The sequence below is a fragment of the Bubalus bubalis genome, chromosome 10 (genome assembly GCF_019923935.1).
Source record: "Bubalus bubalis isolate 160015118507 breed Murrah chromosome 10, NDDB_SH_1, whole genome shotgun sequence".
NCBI classification, from domain to species: Eukaryota; Metazoa; Chordata; class Mammalia; order Artiodactyla; family Bovidae; genus Bubalus; species Bubalus bubalis.
The window spans coordinates 10,392,398-10,415,637 of NC_059166.1; the positions used below are offsets into that span (position 1 = coordinate 10,392,398).

General features: G+C 39.4%; 1 protein-coding gene and 1 long non-coding RNA gene across 9 annotated transcripts in view; both read right to left on the reverse strand.

The window, feature by feature from the left end:
• The window catches only part of ARID1B (AT-rich interaction domain 1B), a 429,234-nt gene that overhangs the window by 117,838 nt on the left and 288,156 nt on the right, over positions 1-23,240 (reverse strand). For all 8 annotated transcript variants that reach the window (XM_025294982.3, XM_025294980.3, XM_025294976.3 and 5 more), the window contains one exon: positions 7,616-7,859. In XM_025294982.3, the coding sequence (XP_025150767.3) occupies positions 7,616-7,859 (244 nt within the window). The remainder of the gene's footprint in view (positions 1-7,615; positions 7,860-23,240) is intronic.
• On the reverse strand, positions 1,214-7,607 carry LOC123327638. The gene is made up of 2 exons (XR_006542266.2): positions 2,671-7,607; positions 1,214-1,387 (listed from the first exon to the last, which is right to left on the reverse strand). It is a non-coding gene; the product is annotated as an uncharacterized LOC123327638 (long non-coding RNA).

The following is a 23,240-nucleotide window of genomic DNA, read 5'->3' on the forward strand; positions in this document are numbered from 1 at the left end:
AAGGGAAAAAAAATACTGGCTGAAGTTCTCTTTGGTTTGTGGAACTGCTGAATCGATGTTTTCTGGGCTGCCACAGATTAAAAACACGGATATATCAATGGCATTTTGTGTTTAAGAATTTTTTTTTCTCTGCACAGCTTGCCAATAAGCAGCATGCATCTTCCCACAACAAGCTGTTGCAGGATTTCCACTTCACGAGAAGCCAAAAAGGAACACTTGATGGATGTTTCAAAATAAGATTACCAGGTAGGGTGACTGTGCAGACTTTCAATAAAAATTTTTAGCGATTCTAATATTATCTTGAAAGGAAACTAGTTTAGAAGCACTTATAGAAATTAACTCATAACTTTACCCTGAGTTTTATTAAACAAGGATAAATTAAAAAGTATAAAAATTACTTATTTAGAATGGGCTGGGCTTGAGCCCTAAGAGTTCTAAAAATCCAAGGGGAATGGATTAAAAAAGAGAGAGACACTGATTTGCATCCTCCGGTGTTCATTTCATAGGTACTAATCTTGATAAATTAGACCAGGAACTATCATTTCCTCTTACTAAAATCCTTCCTGTTCACTCCAGCCTATGACTAACTCCTAACTGCAATTCATTTTTATCTTTCCCATTACAGCATCCTTCCAGAATCTGGTTGTCTGAATGTCAAATTAAGCAAGAAAATTAGTTTTTTTTTTGACCAGAATATCTTCTTGTTTGTATCTGCAACTATATCAGCTCCTACAGAAATCTACTTAACTCTCATTTTTGAGGCAGAGAGTAAAGCGGGTGAACACTTATACAGAAGAACTCTAAATATACCTTAACGCTGCCCAGAGTTATCTTCCATATTTAATCTACTATGTGCCACCTTCTTCGGAATTCATTCTTTCAGCGTCTGACATTTTCCTGAGGGGCACAAATTCATTATTGTTAGCTGGTACACTAGATGCATCGCTCACCATCCAGGAACTGACATGATAAAGCTTCAAAGAATCAGGCTTAACCATAAAGTAACTGGTGCTTTATGAGAGCGGAAGGGCGATCTCTGGCAAAGCCATTTCTGCAGGCTCTTAAAACCCGTGATCCTTTTCAAAGGACAGCCACTTATTTGGCAGGTATGAGTCTCTGTAAGGAAAGAGGGACAGAGCAGCTCTGCCCGGGGAGGCGCCTGTGCAGAGAAGCTCAGGAGGGAAAGGCTCCAGCTGGTTGCAAAGGGAGGAAACCGGGCAGGGGGCGGGGGGTGGGGTGGTGCGCCACGAATGGAAAAAGATCAGAGCAAGCTTGAGAGACTGATGAAAGACGACTCTCCCCTTGCCCTCCTTCCTCCTTTCCAGCCGCTCAGCACTGAGGATACTCTGACCCATGGCCTCCTGCCCTCTTCTGGCCAGTAGTCAATCTGAGGAAGGACGAGGTGGGAGGTGAGACACGGCAAAGAGCAAAGGACATACAACTTAAAGGGAGGGGGTTTCACGTTCATATTTGATGAAATTTTATTTTGTTTCTGTCTATGACAGCTAGGAAAATGTTGACTTTGATTGGTCTTCTCATAACAAACACCTAATACTATGCCAGAAAAAGAATGGTTTGAAAAAAATGTCTCTTCATCATTACATTAATGAGAATACCTACTTTTCTATCTTTGGTCCTAGTTTATTATCACCAATAGCCCTCTGCTGTCAGAAGAAAGTGATTAACTCTACCTAAAACTGGATTCGGTACAAACGCTTAAAAAGAAAAAGTGGGGAGGGGGCAGGAAATATGTTCAGGAATTTACAGTTTTTATCCTTAGATCTTTAATAATAAAACCAATGAACTCTCTTCAACAATCTGAACATTTAAAGTTTCTATAGACAAAAATGTCTATCAGGCTATGAACAGTTAATATCTGCCTGCCTATCACCGTCCCCCACTGATGTTCACCGTTCTTAATATTTAAACACTGTTGCTGCTTACAGCACATGGAGAAAAAAGCTGACAAAAGCCTTTGTCCAATAAAATAAAAATTAAAAAGTTTGGCTTATTTACATTTTTGCTTTGTTAGTAAACTGTAATGGTTGGCTCTGGAGGCAAGACAAGTGAAATTAACATTCACTAAATCTTTTGGCAACAGCAATGCATTCTGATGTTGTGCTGCGTCAGCTTCCACTATGTGTTAGGACGAATTAGGCCTGGTGTAAGACCTACACAATACACTGTGTTAGGACGAATTAGGCCCAGTGTAAGAACTACACAATACATTCAAGACCCAACAGTTTATTCTCCTTAAATGAGGTACATAACTTGATTCCTGGCTGTAACCCAGGAAGCAACGCAATGGGATCATTTATTAGAAGGAAAACAAAATGTTTACTATCATACATTTCAGAATCAACTGCACCTTAGATTTACTTTATTTAAATGTGTACATACACACATACTAACAATTAGAAAGATGGGGAAATTTCTTTTTCTAAATATAAAAACATCAACCAGAAGAGGAATGAGAAATGAAACACTAAGTAAAAACCTAGAAAATGTTTAATGGCACTGAGTGAACATATAACATATACATTTCTATTTTCAAATGCTTGTTTAAATTAGACCACCAAGCTGAATCCTTTCCCCCCTAACCATAGACAGCTGTGATGCTGGAGCCCAGTAATATGCAGACAAAGGGAGAGAATCCATGTGGCTACTCACCACAGAAAATCTCCATCCTGCTTTTCAAAAGAATGCAGGAAGGAAAAGCCCCACTGAGTTAGGGATGTGCCAGGGCCGATGTCGTGCCAGCGCATCACAGTACTTGTTCCCATGACACTCACAATGTTCGCGAGGCAGCATGACAGGAGGGCGAATGTGCAGTGGGTGGAGAAATGGTTTAACAGGCAAGAAACAGAGTCAGCCATTCGGGGTGCTTTCCTGGGCTTTTGTTTATCCACCTCTGTGATACTTATCATTAGCTGTCGATTTCATTTACCAGAGCAGAGATGGAAAAAAATGACTGCTCTTCTTCAACAAACCCAGGGAGAGCCATGCTAGGAAGACTCTTCCCATAACATGCTGGCTTTACCTCACCCCAGCTATCAGATACACAACAGCTGTGCATTTTAACAATGACTTGCTGGAGAGACAATGATTGAAAGAGCCAATCTGTGACACATGGCGAGGAGGCAGCAAGATACAGCAGGAGTTAATGGGAGAGAAGTAGGCTCAGGGAAAACCAGTCAGTGCTGGGAATGGGAAGAAGGGTGAGGGAGAAAAGAAAGCAAACGGCTACAGACAGAAAAATACAGGGAAATTCCAAACAGATGTTTTCAAAAAGCAATCTGAGGATCATGCCCAGGGTGAGAAACCATGTAATCTCTGTCGGACATTTTTGTCTCATTGGTTCAGACTCAGAAGCAAATGTAGACAGACTAGAAATTATCTTAGAAGCTAATGTGTGTGTGTGCGCTGTCTCTCAGTTGTGTCCAGCTCTTTGTGACCCCAAGGACTGCAGCCCTCCAGGCTAATGTACAGACCAACAAAACTTAACATCAGGGCTAGAGATGGGAAAAGGAAGTGAGACTACTAAATCAGCTCTGAAGGGCTCATTTATTCTCTAAGGAAGCATGCCTGGATTTAGTTAAATATAAACCCCAAATAATCAACTTTATATCATCTCTAAAGTGTGGTTTTATTATTTATGACATAGTTCAAAAAGTATATTTAAAAAAATTTTTTTAAAGAAGGGCAGATAGACTAAAGGGAGGGGAAGACCACGTTTTTTTTTCCCCAATAAAATATGGCATGATTTTTAACAAATCCCCATAAAATAACACCACATAAAGTTTTCTGATGAGCATCTGTTAAAAATGCATGTTTAAATGTCCCTGGGCGTGGCTACGGAACAGAGTAGAGAAACAGGTGACATGTGGACTCGGGCCTCAAGGATGACTACCAAGAGGCCAGGACGAGAGTGCTGACAGCTCTGGGGCCCCTCTGTGTGAATCGCAAAAGGGTGCCCTGTCTCCCCAGAGAGCTGCTGTATTTCACTGCCACTTACTCCTCTGGTCCACATCCCTGGTCCAACAAGCAACTTGCTCAAGTGAGTGTGGCAGCCCTGGCTAGGAACAGGGAGAGGGTGGGACTGATGTTGTCTAAATATATGCAGAAAGTGTAAGAAATAACCCAGGATTCTGATCTGCTCATCTATTGGTAAATTTTATGCTAGACTGCCTGCCTATCACATCACACAGAAATTGATTTGCCAACGATCTTGAGTGAAGCAAGGGTTTAAAAAAAATGCTTGTCTTCTGTCTCCTCTTAACTTTCTCAGACTCAACCTCTCAGAAGAGCAACCACTGACCTACCTGTTTTTTTTTTTTGTTCTTTTTTTTTCCAAATTAGGAGAAAAATGGATTCAACTTTGTGAAACTATGCTTTCATGGCTAGTTCTAGTGGTCCTACTGAATAATCTCAGTAAACTCAGCAAGTCATCACTGGGAGCTTTATATACATGTCCTCTGAATGGTACAAGAAAACCACTGGTGTAAGATTCAGACTTGTAGCCCAAACCCCCTGGGCTACTCTGGAGAGTAATGATCATGGACAAGTCTCTACATCTCATTTTGAATAACAACAATAACCATAATCACAACAACAATTAACATGCACTGAATGGTTACTGCAAGCTTGCTTTATATACATTAACACATTTCATCTTTATAGTAACCCTGTGAGATGTGGTTATTATCTTTATAGACACAGAAACTGAGGCACAAGGAGGCTTAGCAGCTTGCCAAGTGGCAATAAAACAAGGAGGCGGGATCAGATGATCACGAAAGTTTCTCCAGCTCAAATGTTACTTATAATTCCATCTGACAGAAAGGTAAATAGATGCCAAAACTGCTTGCCAGATTTTGCAAGTGGTTATTCCTCTTAGAATGACACTAATATTAAAGAAATGTTCTATTTTCCATGTTTTACATGATTCTATTACTATACAGCTTCACACTCAGAAAAGATAATTCTGGATTTACCTGGATATCATGCCTCTGAAAACAAGTGGAACTTTTGCTGTGTAATTTCATCCCTGTACTAAACTTCGCTGTATGGTTTTACCAAGCATCATGCAGAGTAATACAGGCTGCACTACGATGAGATGAAGTGAAGGCCCTGGCCCTGAGCAGTTAGAATTTCTGGCACAAGTTTACAAAACAAATAGACTTAAACATAGTTTCCAAGAAAGCTGAAAGTTTTCTATTGAAAACCCACTTTCCAAGAAGTTAACAGAGAAAAATCACAATCAGCTCCTCCCCTGAAGGTCCTATGAAGGATAGGCCTCATAAGGCAAAAGGAGAAGAGAGCGGCAGAGAATGAGGTGGTTGGATGGCATCACCGACTCAATGGATATGAATTTGAGCAAACTCCTGGAGATAGTGGAGGACAGGGAAGCCTGGAGTGCTGCAGACCATGGGGTCCCAAAAAGTCAGACATGACTTAGCAACTGAACAATAAATAATAGGTCATCAGAATCACAGTTCGCTGAACAACTTTATCCTATGCAAAACAAGACTGAGTACCAGACTCAGGACTTCCTTGGGGGCTCAGACGGTAAAGCATCTGTCTACAATGCGGGAGACCCGGGTTCGATCCCTGGGTTGGGAAGATCCTCTGGAGAAAGAAATGGCAATCCACTCCAGTACTATTGCTTGGAAAATTCCATGGACAGAGATGCTTGGTAAGCTACAGTGCATGGGGTCACAAAGAGTTGGACACGACTGAGCGACTTCACTTTCCACTATAACATGTGCTACCACACCCTCCAAATTAAGCTCTTTTGTTGGGTTGTGTGTGTTCCATACAGCATCAAAATCCAAACAGTGAAATAAAACTTTCAAAATCCTCAACTAGAATGCTAAATATATGTATGAAAACCATCAGATTGTGAACTACCCATATTAGGGATTTTAAATGAAAAACTAAAATATTTTTATATCTCAGAAAAGTTTTCATTTAGTTTACTAAGAAAAGTCTTTTTGATGCAATTCAGAAAAATGGGGTCAGTTCATTGACAAATATAGTATTTTACATATAACTTTCCAATGTTTAGGTAGGTAAGACCTCAAAAACCATCTCAATACCAAAAATCGTCTAAGGAATTCTGGAATATAGAGTATTCATAGCTTTAAAAAAATTAAAAGCAGGTAAATCCAGGTTTTATTATTAAAACAACCATTATAAGGACAAGCAAATATTTTTGAAAGAAAATTAAGATGCCTTCAAAAAAATATATTAAAATTATATGTAATTCAAAATATGGATCTTGGGAACATAACATTTAGTCAAAAAAGCTAAGTGGAAAAGGACCACATATAGTTTTACATATGTAACTATACTTCATGATTTGCCCAGAATCTTCCTGGTTTATATGTGTTCTACTGCAATTATTATTAGCAATCCTTATAGGCTCAAGTCTCTCAACGTGGCTGATAAATTATATAGCCATTTTTAATGTAATACATTTCTATAAAACTCAAAACTAAATGAAAATAACAATATATACTTCATTTATACTCTTTTAGAACCCAAAATAATCCAGAAAGAATGATTTAAAATACATTCAGAGGATATCTGAGGCAGAGGAGAGGTATAGAGCTGAAGACAGGAAGGAACACACAGGTAAAAACAACAACTCCAGCTCTTAAATTGGATGGTGAGCCATGAGTACTTATTCAAAAGTTGTTTCATAATTAGCATTTTTCATATGTTCTTATATGTTTATATACATATATAAAACATTTATTTAAAAATAAAAAGAGCAAAATAATAAGATGGGGTAAAAATTACTATCCATGTTTTTAAGATAACAGAATAAACTATCAGAAAATTTATCAGCAATTCAACAGTAATTCTGACAGATGAGTAAAAAGTATTTTCTGGCAGCCACCTGCATCATGCTAGCATAAGTTACACAGAAAAAAATTTACATCTATTTGATGGATAAAGGAAAGCTGGTTGCTTGGTGGGTTAATGAAAGATGGTTGATATAAGAAAGAAAGCTGGAATAGGATGGGGCAACTGACAAATAAACAAACAAATAAATAACCCCAAGTATATGATAAAGGAAGCAAAAGATTTACAAGAGTATGAGTACGGAAAGAGCTAATGCAAGAGGTTAACTGGAACATGAACTTCTTCTATCAAAACTAAAAGTTAAGAGTTTGTATAAGTAACAAGGCCGTGAACGTATGCTGGCAAATTAAAACAGTGATAAGCATGAACATTAAAAATACTGTAGAAAATAACTTCCACAGTAATCTCATCTTATCAACAGAGGATCTTATTTAACAAAATCACTACGAAACATATCCTAAGAGAGTAAGTAATTTTTTGGTGTAAGTTAAGGTAAACATGCAAACTGAAAGTAACAGGTGATTTTACTAAATCAGTGTTTATATTCATTAGTTGAGTATACTTAGGAACTAGGGTGCTTGTATGCTTTGGTGATAATTCACAGTTATACTCCTAACTCCTAATCATGGTCCCATCATTAGGTTTTTAAATAGTAAAACATAATAATAATGGTATGTATGTTTTTATTGATGAAAACTAGGTCTGTATTTATTACAGAATAAAATAGTAATTATTAAGAAACGAATACCTGGAATACTGGCAGGAGAAATTGGACCAGATCGTGACTGGTTACTTCCTACAGGAGAGCCGACAGGAGAAGGCGATGGGCCCCCAGGGATGCTGGAGAGATGGGGAGATGCATGCGGAGAGAAAGGTGACTGAGCTGGGTTGCTCTGATCTCCTTGGCTGCTTGTGGACCCAGATGCACTGACTGCTGAGCTCAAAGTTGCTTCCGTTCCCGTGGGGAGGTCATCAATGGAGCCAGACAGGTCCTAAGGAGGAAAGAAATAGCATGCATTGATGGAGTAACACATATTTGGACAAATACCTATTCAAAACACTATTTGAAAATCTTAACCCTAACCTTTCAGAGTTTTTCTAGAGAACACCCCAAATTCAGAGCATGGCCACTTGTTATTAGAAGACTTTAATGAGGTCTCTTATAAGTTAAATCCATAGGATCTAGTCTACAGCTAAAAAGTTTGTACCTCTTTCATTAAACTGTCCTACAGCTTTCCTTTAAGCTGTCAGCACCTAGTCCAACAAACCCGCCAAAGACTCACAGGAAAAGCATGCTAGGTGGTGATGTACCATCTGAATGGAATGCCTGATTCATACAGGATCACTTCAGTAAACTAAAAACTAAAGGCTTTGGATCCTCCTACTTAAAGATCAATATTGGAGGGCTATCTGAATTTCAAAATGTGATCTTCTAATGTAATAGCAATCCAAACTGTAACCAAACCTTGTGGGAAGAAATTCTGATATTTTAGGTAATGCAAAAATTCTCTTATAAATAGAAGAGTGATGTGTATTTTTATCTGATATGATGAAAATAAATCCCTTTGAAGTTATGTTGGCAGAAATGAGTCCTAATGTTATAACTTACTACCTTTTTTTGAAACAGTCATTTGTTCATTAACTCTAGAAAAACAAGAGGTACCATACCAGAAGGAAGTGCAACCAAAGTATATTATTTGGCCTAGCAGTGAACACTGAGTACTGGTATAGTATATGTTTGTATTTGTTGTTGTTTAGTCGCTAAGTCGTGTCCGACTCTTTTGCGATCCCATGGACTGTAGCCTGTCATGCTCCTCTGTCCATGGGATTTCCCAGGCAAGAATACTAGAGTGGGATGCCATTTCCTTCTCCAATAGCTTACTTTTTGTAACAGTTTTAAGCTAAACAAACAATCTTTAAGGTCCTGTAACTTTACCATAATACCCTCTAAGGCAGATATTAAAACTCCCATTTGACAGACACAGAAAACAAAGGTCAGAGAGTCAAGGTTACTGTTACCAGTTACAACACTGAGGACAGACAGCGCCTGCCAAAGATCATGACAGGAGGAAAGAAGAGAAACGAGAAAACTGTCCTCTGAGCCCTCATCAGAGTGAGAGGAGACAGAACCTCATGGCTGGGCACAGAGGTCCCAAATGGGGTTCCCACCAACAGGAGCTCTGTACAGTGCAGGCCTGTGGCAGTGGCAAGGCTCCCACATCACTGACTCTGCAAAGCCAGATAAGACCTGGAACTAGGTGCTGAATGAGCTCTAAAGGCTGAGAAGCAGGATAAAAGATATTTGTCTTGATAACTTAGAACTAAACACTGCAGAATGGGATCAGAAATACTAGGTCATGGTATTGTCTGTAAAGCAGATTCAACCCTAACTGACATCTTCCACTCACACAATTTTATCGTTTAATTTTACCTCACTGCTTACCACTGGGCTGCTAAAACTAGGGCTCTGGAAACTGATGGAGGAAGATGCTTAGGACCTGAAGAATGAATGTAGACCAGGCAGTGCAAAGGGGGCCACTAAAGCAGAGCTGGTTAGAGCTCTTCAGGGTACCCCAAAATGTCACAACATAAACTCAGGATGAGGATCCAAGACTTCTAGAAAGTTTATCTATTAACCATATATTATACAATTAACTTTTTTCTTTTTAACAGCCAAATTGCCGATTAAAAACATTCTAAAGAATAGCTGATGAGATGAGAACCTCACAAAAAGATGAATATTATAGAAAAGCAAAAATTTCTTATGCTAAGAAGAATAACATCTAAGTAAAACACAGTAATCTTCAATGTCATATAATTGAGCATATGAGTGAGAAACCTAACAGTAGCAAGTGATTGAAAATATCACCCCTAGAAAAAGTATCATCAGAGCTCCAAAATAAAATGGGACAAACAGAATCATGTTTTCAGAATTCAGAGAAAAAAATATATTAATATAAATATCTCTACTTAAGGCACATGAGATGGATGGTTCTGCATATATTCAGCAGATAAAACATTGTATTCAACTTGATGACTGGGTTCAACAACAGTTCAGTTCAGACTTTCAGAATTTTTTGTGAAGCCAGGCAGAAACAGAGGAAGAATATTATGCAAGAAAGATACTACGTACAATATAGAAAGTATTTAGTTCAGTTCAGTTCAGTTGCTCAGTCGTGTCCGACTCTTTGCCACCCCTTGGACTACAGCACGCCAGGCCTCCCTGTCGATCACCAACTCCTGGAGTTTACCCAAACTCATGTCCGTTGAGTCGGTGATGCCATCCAGCCATCTCATCCTCTGTCATCGCCTTCTCTTCCTGCCCTCAATCCTTCCCAGCAACAGGGTCTTTTCTAAGGAGTCTTTTCTAAGGCTACTGGAAAAACCATAGCCTTGACTAGATGGACCTTTGTTGACAAAGTAATATCTCTGCTTTTTAATATGCTGTCTAGGTTGGTCATAGCTTTTCTTCCAAGGAGTAAGCGTCTTTTTATTTCATGGCTGCAGTCACCATCTGCAGTGATTTTGGAGCCCCCCAATAAAGTCTGTCACTGTTTGCACTGTTTCTCCATCTATTTCCCATGAAGTGATGGGACCGGATGGCATCATCTTTGTTTTCTGAATGTTGAGCTTTTTGCCAACTTTTTCACTCTCCTCTTTTACTTTCAACAAGAGGCTCTTTAGTTCTTCACTTTCTGCTATAAGGGTGGTGTCATGTACATATCTGATGTTATTGATATTTCTCCTGGCAATTGTGAAGTATTCACACTTCAGCAATTAACACAATTATCTGACTTCCTCCAAATAAAACTTAAGTACACACATGCAGAGGCATGAGGTGCAGGCTGACAGGGACCACAGGACAGGATTCCACCCATTCCTCTTGCTGCAGGGTGAATGCTGGCCTCTCTCCGGGTGTGGAAGATAGCTGGGTCCTGAATAATTCTTTAAGTACCTATCCCCAACGTATTCCCTTCCTAACCTGATATAAAGTGAAAGTGAAAGTGAAGTCGCTCAGTAGTGTCTCATTCTTTGCGACCCCATGGATTGTAGCCTACCAGGCTCCTCTGTTCATGGGATTTTCCAGGCAACAGTCCTGGAGTGGACTGCCATTTCCTTCTCCAGGAGATCTTCCCAACCCAGGGACCGAACCCTGGTCTCCTGCATTGTAGACAGACGTTTTACCGTCTGAGCCACCAGGGAGTTCACAAAAGTGCAAAGGGGCACACCTGTGGGCTCCATAAAGCAGGGCATGGCAAGCTATGTGAGGACTAAAACTAAATCCTACCTATTCTGGCTCCACCCATAAGCCACACATTTTTAAATGACTGAAAAAAAAAAAAATCAGAAGAGTAATACTTTGTGATACATGAAAAACATTTGAAATTCAAATTTCAGGGTCCTGTAACATCTTACTAGGACATTTTATAGTCACAGCAATTCCTCTGAAGTGCTGTCTATGGCTGCTTTGGGGCCACAATGGAGACCTGCATTGAGACTATGGCTCTTAAAGCCTATAATATTTACTATCTGGCCCTTACAGAAAACAGTGCTGACCTGCTGTATCTAGTCTGGCCTCTCATGTCTTTGCCTCTTCCGTGGGGAAACAGGAGGAGGACAGACAGGTCTCAGCCGAAATGCATGGTGACCTACATGCACACAGGCTTCACCAGGAACAGGGAATGACTCCACATTCATACCTGTCTGGAAAACACTGACTGGGCGCCAGATAGAATTCTCCTCTTTAGCGGTATCAGACTAACTCAGGGAGCACCTACTTAAGAATGGGTGGTGGGCTCTGTGTACAGATACCTATTACCTAACAAATGTGCATTATTCATAAATAAGGGTCCATCACGTAAGAATCAGTTGGGAGGAAATATGCCTTTCATGATTTCTTTAAAGAAAAAAAAAAAACAACTGGTAGGTAACTAGATATAAAATCATTATTTTCTAATATACTACAATATGGAATTCAACAGAAAAGATGACACAGATTCAATATTTTTTTAAAAAAATCATTATTTGAAATTAAATAATTTTATGCAAATCTTTTTTCATAAAAAACAAACTGTTACTTGGAAAATTTTAAAATTCTCTGCACTACCTATAAATTCCTTCCCTGTTCTCCCTTAAAATTCTGTTATGGTTGAAAAAGTGACACGGATGGGTGTTAAGAGAGCTTCATTCAAGCTGCAAAGGCATGAAAAACATTTCTGTTATTCAACAAGCTGATCAAAGAAATATCAAGAGAAAAATATAAAAACGGTGGCTTTCTTAGTGTTCACAAGTCATCAGAATTTCAGTGCTGACTATACCTCAGTGTAACAGAAGAGTAATAAAAAGATATAATTTCTATATTACTGTTATACACACACGTAACTTTTATATGTAAATTATAGGGAAATATTCCCGCCCTGCAGATACTTAGGGTATCCATATGTATAGCTATCTTAAAACACGTTAATAAAAGAAGTTCAACAATGGTTTAAACATTCAGCCTAGTTAACAAAGAAGCTCTGTAACGAATACCCCTCTAGAGGACAATTTAGTCAGCAGGGCACCAACTCTATTCTTCTTTTCTAAGTACCATCAGATCTATGATGCCTGTAAAGAACAGAGAGACCTTCCTGCATCTCATTCTAAGCGAGGCACCTTCAAGCTACAGTGCTTCCATTTGTCTTGCTGGGAACTGGCAGGCAAGGTAATTGCAGGGAGGACTCCTTTAAGGGGCTGGAGTCCCTCTGCCCCACAGCATTCCTTGCATCCTCCCTCTTTACTGAGGGAGTGAAGGGTAAGGCAGTGGCTTCATGTGCTCATGCATAGTAAATTCAGTATTTTGCCATGACAATCTGATTTGGTAAAGTCTTGCTATCAAGTTGGGTTTTCAATATCTGACATCACTCAGAATACTGAATACTTTCCAGCCCACCCCAAATAATACAGTCCCTACTATCAATGGTTAGTTTATATTTAGAAAATCAATGCTTTTTTTGGGGAAAAGCTTGTTTTACTTTAAAATGTAATTTAAATGAAAGTTCCCCACAAAGACTTGCCCCTCTGTAGCCATCATCCTTCCACCTTCAGTCCATGTAAAATTTTCATTCTAACCTAAGTGACAAGTACAAGAAATTTCACTGTGCTTAGAATGAAATGCCACCTGAGAGCAGTAACAATCCTATCAGACTCCGACAAGAGAAACACTGATGGATTAACATAGAGCAAAGATATGTCTGATTCAACATGATGGGCAGGGTGGGGCAGGGCAGTGATGACGGAATGTATAGAACAAGTGCCAGGAAGGAGCACAGGAGGAATTTTTAAATTTCTACAAATATATAAAATAGGCATACAACATTAAGTATAAATATAAATACAAATTGTACATGATCCTTCCTAAGAATATTTTACATTCATATATCATGACTTCACTACATTTAGAAACCTCTTTGGTTTTGATGGTATTCAGTTTATCTAATAAGTCAGCTTGCTAAAGGATAAATTCAGTCAATACTGGTGATGTCTTACTGTCTTGAACTGGGAATAAGTCAGAAAATTTTACTCCCTTGTTTAATTAAATAAGTGTTTTTTTTTTTTTTTTTTTTAAAGCAGATCAACTCAAAAATACTCTCAGCTATGGTTCTTAATACAATTAGTTGACAGTATTATATCAGCCACTGGTAGAAAACTGCTAAGCCTCACATGAACTGGGCATCTCTTGCTCAGAAGAGCCCCAAGAGAGTATGAGGATAAACACTGAATTAGAAACAGAGAAGATATTTCAATCAATGAGACAAGTTCAGGCCTCTTGTTTAAGGGTTTTAATAGGATACAGTTAATGATTTCTCACTGTGACTTCCCATGGGTTTGAAGCACAGGTGAAAATGCCAGCTCAATGGTCTTTAAAAAAGTCAGTTATCTTCAAAAGCAGAAATAGTGTCTATTCTCCTTTTTAGAATATTGAGTATGAAATCCTGGCATGTAGTTTTTCTTTCTCTCTCTCCAACTAGGCCCTAACTTTCTTAAGGGCAATGCTGAAGAGAGGAGGATTTGACCGGTCACTGATGAGTGTCACTGAATTTATAAGCTCTGTAGTAAAATACAGCTGCAAACACCATACAAAGTAAGCCAGCACATGCAAACATTTCTAAATATTTACCAAAAATGCTCTACTGAAAATGACTGAGATTGCCATTAAAATTTAGCAATGAATTCTTGGCCCTCTGTTTCCAATTACCATCCCGGAGGCCAAGCATCCAGGCTCATTAGATGCTTAGCTCCTTGGAAACACACTGTAAAATCGTTTCATACCCTCCAACCTTATTTCAGAACTATCATTTTGGACATGTGATACAAATACACCTTGAGGTTGATATTAGAATTGAGCCAATAATTTGACTGACATATATACACAAAAAGAACAACCTCACAGTGACTGTTTAATTTCCATGATATTTGTAGGCTTCTTTTCAGCACAAACCTACATAACAGTGTACTTCAAGACATCCACCAAAGTCCCTGCTGCTTTCAATTGTCTAGACAGCAAATGAGTTAAAAGCTCAGACTTCCGGTGTAAAGGAATTAAAAATGGAAAGGCACAGAAAGAATCCACGAATAAAATCCTACCAAGCACTAATTTTTAGACCTGCAAAGCATCTTCTTACAAAGTTATATAAATATGTATCTTACTTTCTACTTAAACATATCCAAATAACAAATATTTATCTTTTCATTATATGTGATGGTGGTTTACTTGCTAAGTCATGTCCGACTCTTACAATCCCATGGACTGTAGCCTGCCAGGCTCCTCTGGTCCATGGTATATACAATTCTTAGCCTTAATATGTATGATGTCAACTGGAAAAAAATGTTTGATCCTAATTTAAAAATAGTCACAAGCTCAACAGATGACAAACTCATATCCAAAGCCAGGGATAACACAAGGAAAATTAATGAGTCAGAATTCATTTTAAGAGAGGTAGCCAATAACCACTTTTTGGGGAAACGACTTTCACCTGATTCATTTGCATCCTCTCTCAAGCAAAGATTCCTTGACTGGTAACTTTCATTTTAAAGGGATATTTACAAGGTAATTAGCTGAACTGATACTTTACAGAAACAGGATTTGGAATTAAGCATGCTATCATAAGCAAAAAATTTTATAATGATTATATTTCCTTTGATTTTTAAAAACTTTCCACCTAAATAAAAGCCATCCACAAAGTTCCTTCGGCTAAAACCCCTGATATCAAATTGCCACTCTAAATTTAGAAGTGGTAAACAATATAAGTATGAAATATGCATCATGTAAGGGAATTTTTTCCACTTCACAGGCCTCAAGGGGACCCTAAATTATTCTCAGTTTTTGAAGTCTGCTCAGGGAGAGTCTCTGCTCTTCTGCTATTAATAGCAGACATTATGTAGAGTAGGAATAATGACAAATAGACCCAACAAATAGTGTTTTTCATATTGTGCAAACACAGTACAGTCTTGAACTTAAAAATAACTTGGTAAGAAAATTTATTTTAATTTTATCTTTTAGTTGTATGGAATTTGGGAATAATTTTCATCTGTAAATAGCATTGCCCTTCGTGGTTATAATCCTGGGACTACCCTTTCAGGTGATGATCCTGATGATTTGATGCTCAAGATCATAATCTGATGATTTTTAGGGGTAACAACTATAACCACAATTCTCTATAGCAGAGATAGTATGTGCATTTTCTTTCATGAGGAGCCTACAACATCTTGTTAGCTCTAGCCCATTGTTCCTACCATTCAAAATGTTTTTTAACTTATTTCACTGTCTGAAATAGCCAGGACACTTCCTGACCTCAAGTCAAAGCCCCAAACAGTGCTGAAAACACTAAAAAAGACTCACATGTGAATAACTGCTGGCCCTTTGTTATTTTAAGAACAATGAAATCTTAAAGAATATACTTAATACAAATGGAAGACTACTGGTGCAACTAAAGCTATATAATAAAGTGAGAATACTAAATAATTTGAGGAGGGATATTTGTACTGTCTTAGGAACAGCCTCAGGCAGGCAGGCCCTCTCTAAGGTTTGCATACGGAGGTGTGGGATGGGTAGGTGGGAGGAAGTAGGGGAAAAGGTAGACCATTTTTTCATGTGGATGACATTTTACAATTAAATTGGCCTGCACAGGTGATTTTGAACACTTCAGCATCCTTCTTTCATGGAGTATCAATGGAGACAGAGAAACAGCTAAGCAGGTTTCAGTTCTACGACAAAGCAGAAATTCTGTGACGGATGGGTGACTTAACAAGTGTTGTGGAATACAGAATGGTTAGGTCTTCAGCCAGCTCACATCAGGCCAGGGGCTGCTGTCACGGGTCCAGGTGAGGAGTGCTAAGTAGAGAGCAGAGAGAACCATGGGTGCAGGCAAAATCTATGGGAGACTATGCCATGTGAGAAGGGGGAGGCTGGAAAAGCAGAATGAGTGAGGATGCAGCTGAAGAGGCCACCCAGGGACAGTTGTGAATGACTTCACAGGCTCAGGCCAAGGAATATGGACTTACAATTTTAGGAATTAGGGAGCCAACAGAGGTCTAAAAGGTGAGTTCCAATATTATCAAACAAGGAAAAAAAAATACAGTGTAGTGCCAAATGAGAAATGTTAAACATTGTAAAGCAAAACAAAACAAAACAAAACCCCAAACCCTCATGTTTTCAAATGTTTATGAACACAGATTGCTTTAAACATGATTAAAATTGCAGGTACCATTCAAAAATAAATTTGTAAAATACTTTTTAAAAATCTATACATTTTAGTACTATATAAAACTTAATATATAGGTGAACAAAAGCAAAAGTGCTTAAATAACTATAGCCTGGGTTAAACATTAGTGTGGTTTCTAATTGGAATAATTTCATGAGCCTACAGTCATCTTACTCCTTTCATTTATACTTAAGAATCAATGGCTAAAACAATTTTAAGGATGCAGATTTTACCGTTAAAATGGCACAACAGTGTCTAAAGACTAATTATGAGTAACAATTTAACAGATTATATTCTTTAACTGCATATTCTATTCCAAAACCAAAATTCTGAAGACATCTAGTCTCAGTTCAGTTCAGTCACTTAGTCATGTCTGATTCTTTGCGACACCATGGACTGCAGCACACCAGGCTTCCCTGTCCATTACCAACTCCCGGAGCCTGCTCAAACTCATATCCATTGACTCTGTGATGCCACCCACCATCTCATCCTCTGTCATCCCCTTCTCCTCCTGCCTTCAATCTTTCCCAGCATCAAGGTCTTTTCTAAGGAGACAGTTCTTTGCATAAGATGGCCAAAGTATTGGAGCTTCAGCTTCAGCATCAGTCCTTCCGATGAATATTCAGAACTGATTTCCTTTAGGACTGACTTATTTGATCTCCTTGCAGTCCAAGGGACTCTCAAGAGTTTTCTCCAACACTACAGTTCAAAAGCATCAATTCTTTGGCACTCAGCTTTCTTTATGAGAACTCCACGAACAGTATGAAAAGACATCTTAGTTACACAGGAGGAAAATGAGCTCATGCCACGCAGGCACAGGGATGTGGGTATGTGGGCTTATGGTCTGGTGCTTTACAAATATCAACACCAGGTATGAACTGTAAGTATGAATGACCCATGTGCTTTGAAAGCAAACTGACAAACTAACAAGATCTGTAAATATGTAAGATTTAGAGTTTGTCTACTGATATGAGGTTTTATTACTGAAAGTATATCATAAATCTTTACAGCAGAAAAGCAATCGACACCATCTTTTGCATCTCTCAAGGTAAAAAACAACTACTGTATATCTTAAAAGTACAATGCTTAGCACATAGAAATTCTGAAAATAAAAGTTAAAAACAAAAAAGCATGAACTCTCAAGAGACCTCTATTTCTTCAGTATATAGCAATGAAATACTTCAATAAGACATATAGGAACTGCAAATAAATTAGCAACTTGAAAAACAAAAACAGAAAGAAACATAGCTCACAAACTGTACCAGGTCTACATGGAGTAACTGGAAGTTCTGCTGTAGAATTAATACTAAAACTTCATTTTTTGACATTTTACCCAGTCACATGAGGCATATGAACATACATACTTATTCTACATCCTTCACTGAATTTTTAAAACCTTTTGTTTTGAAATGACTTTAGCCTTACCTGGAAGCGGCAAAGACAGTACTGATGTTCCTTCCCTCAGTTTGCCTTAACACTGACATTTTACATGGTAACCAGGGCACATTTATTAAAACTATGAACTTGAAATTGGTGTAATACTATCAATGAAACTACAGACTTCATTCAAATTTGCAGCCTTTACAGTAAAGTCTTCCTCCTGTTCCAGGACACATATCACATTTATTCACCTTGTCTCCTTAGTCTCCTCTGATCGGTGACAATTTCTCAAATCCTTCCCTGTTTTCCACAACCACAACACATTTGAAGAGTACTCCTGAGGTATTTTGTAGAATGTTCTTCAGTTTGTGTCTAGTGTTTTCTCCTGGTTAGGCTGGGGTTACGGATTTAGGGGAAGAATACCACAGGAGTGATCAGGTAATACTCCTGTCAGCACTAAATGGTAGTTGTTGCTGTTCAGTTGCTAAGTTGTGTTGACTCTTTGTGACCCCATGAACTGCAGCATGCCAGGCTTCCCTGTCTTTCATTATCTCCCAAAATTTGCTCAAACTCATGTCCATTGAGTTGGTGGTGCCATCCAACCATCTCATCCTCTGTTGTCCCCTTCTCCTCCTGCCTTCAATCTTTCCCAGCATCAGGGTCTTTTCTAATGAGTCAGTTCTTCACATCAGGTGGCCAAAGTATTGGAGCTTCAACTTCAGTATCAGTCCTTTCAATGAATATTCAGGACTGATTTCCTTAGGATTGATTGGCTTGATCTTATTGCAGTTCAAGAGACTCTCAAGTCTTCTCCAGCGCCACAATTCAAAAGCATCAATTCTTCTTCCAATTGAGATTTCATGACCATAAAACATTGGAGAGAGAAAAATACACACTCTATGCTCTTCCAGACACAGGTAGAGGAATGTAACTTAGAATAACCACTTTAGACAAAAATTTATAAGCATTTTGTAAAGCTGAAGATGCATTTACCTTATGATTCAGGATGTCCACTCCTAAGTTTATACACTGGCACACACACATATGGAGACATATGTAAGCATAGTAGCACTGCTTCAGTATTGTATTGTTTAAAAAAAAAGGGAGAGAGAGAGAGACAATCTAATTTTCCAGTGATATAAAATCAAGAGATCTATTCAGAAAATGGGATACTATACAGCAATGAAACTGAATGACCTAGAACTAAAAATGTTAATATAAACCTCACAAACAATACTGATAGAAAGCTAACCAAAACTCTGAACGTGGCAGTATGTATCTGACACAGAAGAGAAGAAAGGAGTGGACTGTAAGCCTGGTGGTGGAATTCAGGCCAGAGCAGCAGCAGGAGCCGGGATAAGAGGAGGTGACAAGAGAGGCAGCAGCACCATCTGTGGATCAGAGGAAGAGGCTGCTCCAGGGACGTCTGCACGCGGTTCATTCGAGGAAGCCCTGCTTCCCTCGGAGAGTCTTCCATCACCACCTGGTAAGGCCTCCCCGGACATTTACACCACCAGAATGAGCTGCCCAGCCCCTTCCTCCATGGTCCTGCATCATATGTATCTACTACAGAACTTCCCAGGTCGAGTTTTAATGAACTGTCAGCATTCGCTACAATTGCAAACTCTGAAGGAGGACCACTTACTTCCAGACTTCGGCTTTGACCACTTTGACACTGACCACGGGCAACATACTTAACCTTTCTGTGCTTCATACTCCCCTCATCTATAAAATGGGGGAAATGCTAGTATCTGCCAACAAGTTGTTGTGAGAATTAAATGGGAAGTTATACGTAAAACAATTAGTGCTGCAGCATCTCTCTAAGTGTGAGCTGTTATCACTAGTAACCACAGAGGAGAGGCAGTGGGTTAGAGAGCCTAAACCACTGAGTCACTGGGGATACAGAGCCAGACCGCAGCGTCAGCAGAAGGACATGGCTGCAAAGTGAAGAGGAGGCCGGGAATTGCACCCTTCCCCAGTTTCCTGATCCCGGTTGGCACTGACCTAGCCGCATCCAACATTCATGAGCTCTGAGTAAGATAAAGACTGCCTGCACTGTGTTTATGAACACAGGTTTTCAACAATAATTCTAACAATGAAGTTATAACAAAATTATAGTACTGGAAAGTGGTTAAGGAAAATAACCATAATGACTCACTATTTAAGGTGAAGTTTTTACATTTCCATAGGAATCATTTTTAAGACTTCTGAGGGTTTTAGAAAAAAGTAGAGAATTCAAAAAAAATCTTTTAACATAGTCAGCCTGAGTAGATTACAGATGGAAATGTTGTGTAAAGGCTATTGTTGTACCTTGACCACCTGACGCGAAGAGCTGACTCATTGGAAAAGACCCTGATGCTGGGAAAGACTGAGGGTGGGAGGAGAAGTGGGAGACAGAGGATAAGATGGTTGGATGGCATCATCAACTCAATGGACATGAGTTTGACCAAACTCCGGGTAATAGTGAAGGACAGGGAAGACTGGTGTGCTGCAGTCCATGGGGTCGCAGAGACGGACACGACTGAGCGGCTGAACAACAATGAAATTCAGTACATGCAATACTCCCCTCAAAGGCAAACTTAAAAACATGAATGTTTCCTCATTTTCAGTTATGATTTACAGACTCAATGAGATGAAAGGTTGTTTTCAACTTTGTACAGGGGCAGCTGGTCACTTAATACCTCAAGTGCTAGCACTAAGGGGCATTTTATATAACAAATCTTCCTAAGAACATATAACCATTTTATAATGTATTACTTCAAAACTACTTTTCCAAAAGAGGTGCTTATAAACCTACTCAGAGTTTCCGACAGAAACTTCTAATATCAATAATACTAATGATGGTGACGGTGATGATGATTATCAATAGATACGGGCCTGAGTTAGGTCTTGAATTCTAGCACATTTCACATTTACCCACACTATTTAAGACTAGAGATCTCAAGAAAATTAGAGATACCAAAGGAACATTTCATGCAAAGATGAGCTCAACAAAGGACATGGATAAAGGATATGGACCTAACAGAAGCAAAAGATATTAAGAAGAGGTGGCAAGAATACACAGAAGAACTGTACAAAAAAGATCTTCATGACCAAGATAATCACGATGGTGTGATCACTCACCTAGAGCCAGACATCCTGGAATGTCAAGTCAAGTGGGCCTTAGAAAGCATCACAACGAACAAAGTTAGTGGAGGTGATGGAATTCCAGTGGAGCTATTCCAAATCCTGAAAGATGATGCTGTGAAAGTGCTGCACTCAATATGCCAGCAAATTTGGAAAACTCAGCAGTGGCCACAGGACTGGAAAAGGTCAGTTTTCATTCCAATCCCAAAGGAAGGCAATGCCAAAGAATGCTCAAACTACCGCACAATTGCACTCATCTCACACCCTAGTAAAGTAATGCTCAAAATTCTCCAAGCCAGGCTTCAGCAATATGTGAACCGTGAACTTCCTGATGTTCAAGCTGGTCTTAGAAAGGGCAGAGGAACCAGAGATCAAATTGCCAACATCCACTGGATCATCGAAAATGCAAGAGAGTTCCAGTAAAACATCTATTTCTGCTTTATTGACTATGCCAAAGCCTTTGACTGTGTGGATCACAATAAACTGTGGAAAATTCTGAAAAAGATGGGAATACCAGACCACGTGACATGCCTCCTGAGAAACCTATATGCAGGTCAGGAAGCAACAGTTAGAACTGGACAAGGAACAACAGACTGGTTCCAAATAGGAAAAGGAGTACGTCAAGGCTGTATATTGTCACCCTGCTTATTTAACTTATATGCAGAGTACATCATGAGAAATGCTGGGCTGGAAGAAGCACAAGTTGGAATCAAGATTGCTGGGAGAAATATCAATAACCTCAGATATGCAGATGACACCACCTTTATGAAGAAAGTGAAGAGGAACTCAAAAGCTCTTGATGAAAGTCAAAGTGGAGAGTGAAAAGTTGGCTTTAAGCTCAACATTCAGAAAACAAAGATCATGGCATCTGTTCCCATCACTTCATGGCGAATAGATGGGGAAACAGTGGCAGACTTGATTTTTTGGGGCTCCAAAATCACCACAGATGGTGACTGCAGCCATGAAATAAAAAGACGCTTACTCCTTGGAAGAAAAGTTATGACCAACCTAGATAGCATATTGAAAAGCAGAGACATTACTTTGCCAACAAAGGTTCGTCTAGTCAAGGCTATGGTTTTTCCTGTGGTCATGTATGGATGTGAGAGTTGGACTGTGAAGAAAGCTGAGCGCCGAAGAATTGATGCTTTTGAATTGTGGTGTTGGAGAAGACTCTTGAGAGTCCCTTGGACTGCAAGGAGATCCAACCAGTCCATTCTGAAGGAGATCAGCCCTGGGATTTCTTTGGAGGGAATGATGCTGAAGCTGAAACTCCAGGACTTTGGCCACCTCATTTGAAGAGTTGACTCATTGGAAAAGACTCTGATGCTGGGAGGGATTGGGGGCAAGAGGAGAAGGGGATGACAGAGGATGAGATGGCTGGATGGCATCACTGGCTCGATGGACGTGAGTCTGGGTGAACTCCGGGAGGTGGTGACGGACAGGGAGGCCTAGCGTGCTGCGATTCATGGGGCTGCAAAGAGTCGGACACGACTGAGCGACTGAACTGAACTGAACTGAACCTCCCAACAGAGCCATCTGTATGCCAGGCAATGGTATTACAGTACCTCACACTTACAGGTAATTATCCTGTTGCTTGGAGCATGTTCTCAGGTCACCAAGAAGAATAAAGAGTTTTCTCTGATGACCACTTTAGTCTACCTTAAGTGGTCTCAAAGACGGTGTAAACAAATTAAGAGATAGGATTCTGAAAGGCAGAATGGTAAAATTCACATTTCCTTTGCCTTCTAAACCCTTTGAACAAGGGAGACACCTTAATAGCCTGACTTGCAAGACCATCACATTGCTGAATTCCTCTTTATCCCAGTAAATCATAAGTTCTGATATAAAATTGGACTCTTCAGCCACCTAAAGATCCCTGGAAAGTGCAATGACACCTCCTTCTGAATCTCTGCATCTTATTCCCCCCTTCTAATGACTGGCTTTTAAAATGCATTTGTTAGATGTTAGTTTTGTTTGGAATATTTTTATTGTATTGGGGGGGGGAAGTTACGGGGAAGCTGGGCTCTGGGACCACACCCTGGCTGGACCCCAATCCCAGCTCCTCTCTCACTGACTCAGAGGACTTGGGCAAACGACTGAGCGCCATCAGCCACAACCTCTCAT